Source organism: Coturnix japonica, unplaced genomic scaffold (genome assembly GCF_001577835.2).
Source record: "Coturnix japonica isolate 7356 unplaced genomic scaffold, Coturnix japonica 2.1 chrUnrandom554, whole genome shotgun sequence".
Lineage (NCBI taxonomy): Eukaryota > Metazoa > Chordata > Aves > Galliformes > Phasianidae > Coturnix > Coturnix japonica.
The window spans coordinates 45,284-46,790 of record NW_015439934.1 but is presented as its reverse complement, the minus strand read 5'-3'; the positions used below and the strand labels follow the sequence as shown (position 1 = coordinate 46,790).

The following is a 1,507-nucleotide window of genomic DNA, read 5'->3' as shown; positions in this document are numbered from 1 at the left end:
TATGGGGTCTCTATGGGTCACTTATGGGGTCTCTATGGGGCAGTTATAGGGTGTCTATGGGTCACTTATGGGGTGTCTATGGGTCACTCATGGGGTCTCTATGGGTCACTTATGGGGCAGTTATAGGGTATTTATGGGGTCACTTATGGGGTGTCTATGGGTCACCTATGGGGTCTCTATGAGTCACTTATGGGGTATTTATGGGTTCACTTATGGGGTGTCTATGGGTCACTTATGGGGTCTCTATGGGTATTTATGGGTCACTTATGGGGTCTCTATGGGGTCACTTATGGGGTGTCTATGGGTCACTTATGGGGTATTTATGGGGTCTCTATGGGGTATCTATGGGTCACTTATGGGGTGTCTATGGGTCACTTATGGGGTCTCTATGGGGTATTTATGGGGTCTCTATGGGGTCTCACTATCTATGGGGTGTCTATGGGTCACTTATGGGGTCTCTATGGGGCAGGTCGGGGAAGCTGAAGGTCCCCGAGTGGGTGGACACGGTGAAGCTGGCCAAGCACAAGGAGCTGGCGCCGTATGATGAGAACTGGTTCTACACCAGGGCGGGTGAGAGTCCGTTAATTAACGCTAATTAACGTCATTTGCATAATTAATGAGCCCATAGTTAGCATCAGTAATGAGCCCCAGCCTCCACCGCCCGCCATCTTAACCTTAATGGGGGGGTTAAGTGCCATCATTCATGACCCCCAACCCCCATAATGACGCCCCGGTCCCCTTAATTAGCATCTAATTAACATCTAATTATCATCTAATTAACATAATATGCTAATTAACCCCCCAGCCTCCACCGCCCGCCATCTTTACCTTCGTGGGGTGGTTAAGAGCCTCCATTAATGACCCCCAACCCCCACAATGACCCCTAATTAACATCTAATTAACATCTAATTAACACCTAATTAACATGACATGCTAATTAACCCTCCAGCCTTCACCTCCCGCCATCTTTACCTTCATGGGGGGGGGTTAAGAGACTCCATTAACGACCCCCAACCCCCATAATGACCCCCTAATTAACATCTAATTAACACCTAATTAACACCTAATTAACATGATATGCTAATTAACCCTCCAGCCTCCACCTCCCGCCATCTTTACCTTAATGGGGGGTTAAGAGCCTCCATTCATGACCCACAACCGCCATAATTGCCCACCAATCCCACTAATAACCCCCTTAATGAGCCCCCTAATTACCATCTAATTACCATATTATGCTAATTAACCCCCAGCCTCCACCGCCCGCCATCTTTACCTTCGCGGCGGTGCCGGGGTGGGCTCCATGACCAAGATCTATGGGGGCCGTCAGCGCAATGACCCCAATGAATGCCCCATAACCCCCCTAATTACCATCTAATTACCATCTAATTACCATATTATGCTAATTACCCCCCCAGCCTCCACCGCCCGCCATCTTTACCTGCGCGGTGGGGCCGGGGTGGGCTCCATGACCAAGATCTATGGGGGCCGTCAGCGCAATGACCCCAAT

At 49.6% G+C, this 1,507-nt stretch overlaps 1 protein-coding gene across 1 annotated transcript in view; it reads left to right on the top strand.

The window, feature by feature from the left end:
* RPS19 (ribosomal protein S19) overlaps window positions 1–1,507 on the top strand; it is a 19,887-nt gene that overhangs the window by 2,623 nt on the left and 15,757 nt on the right. The window contains exons 3-4 of the mRNA XM_015850846.2: window positions 470–570; window positions 1,416–1,500. Coding sequence (XP_015706332.1) covers window positions 470–570; window positions 1,416–1,500 — 186 coding nt within the window. The remainder of the gene's footprint in view (window positions 1–469; window positions 571–1,415; window positions 1,501–1,507) is intronic.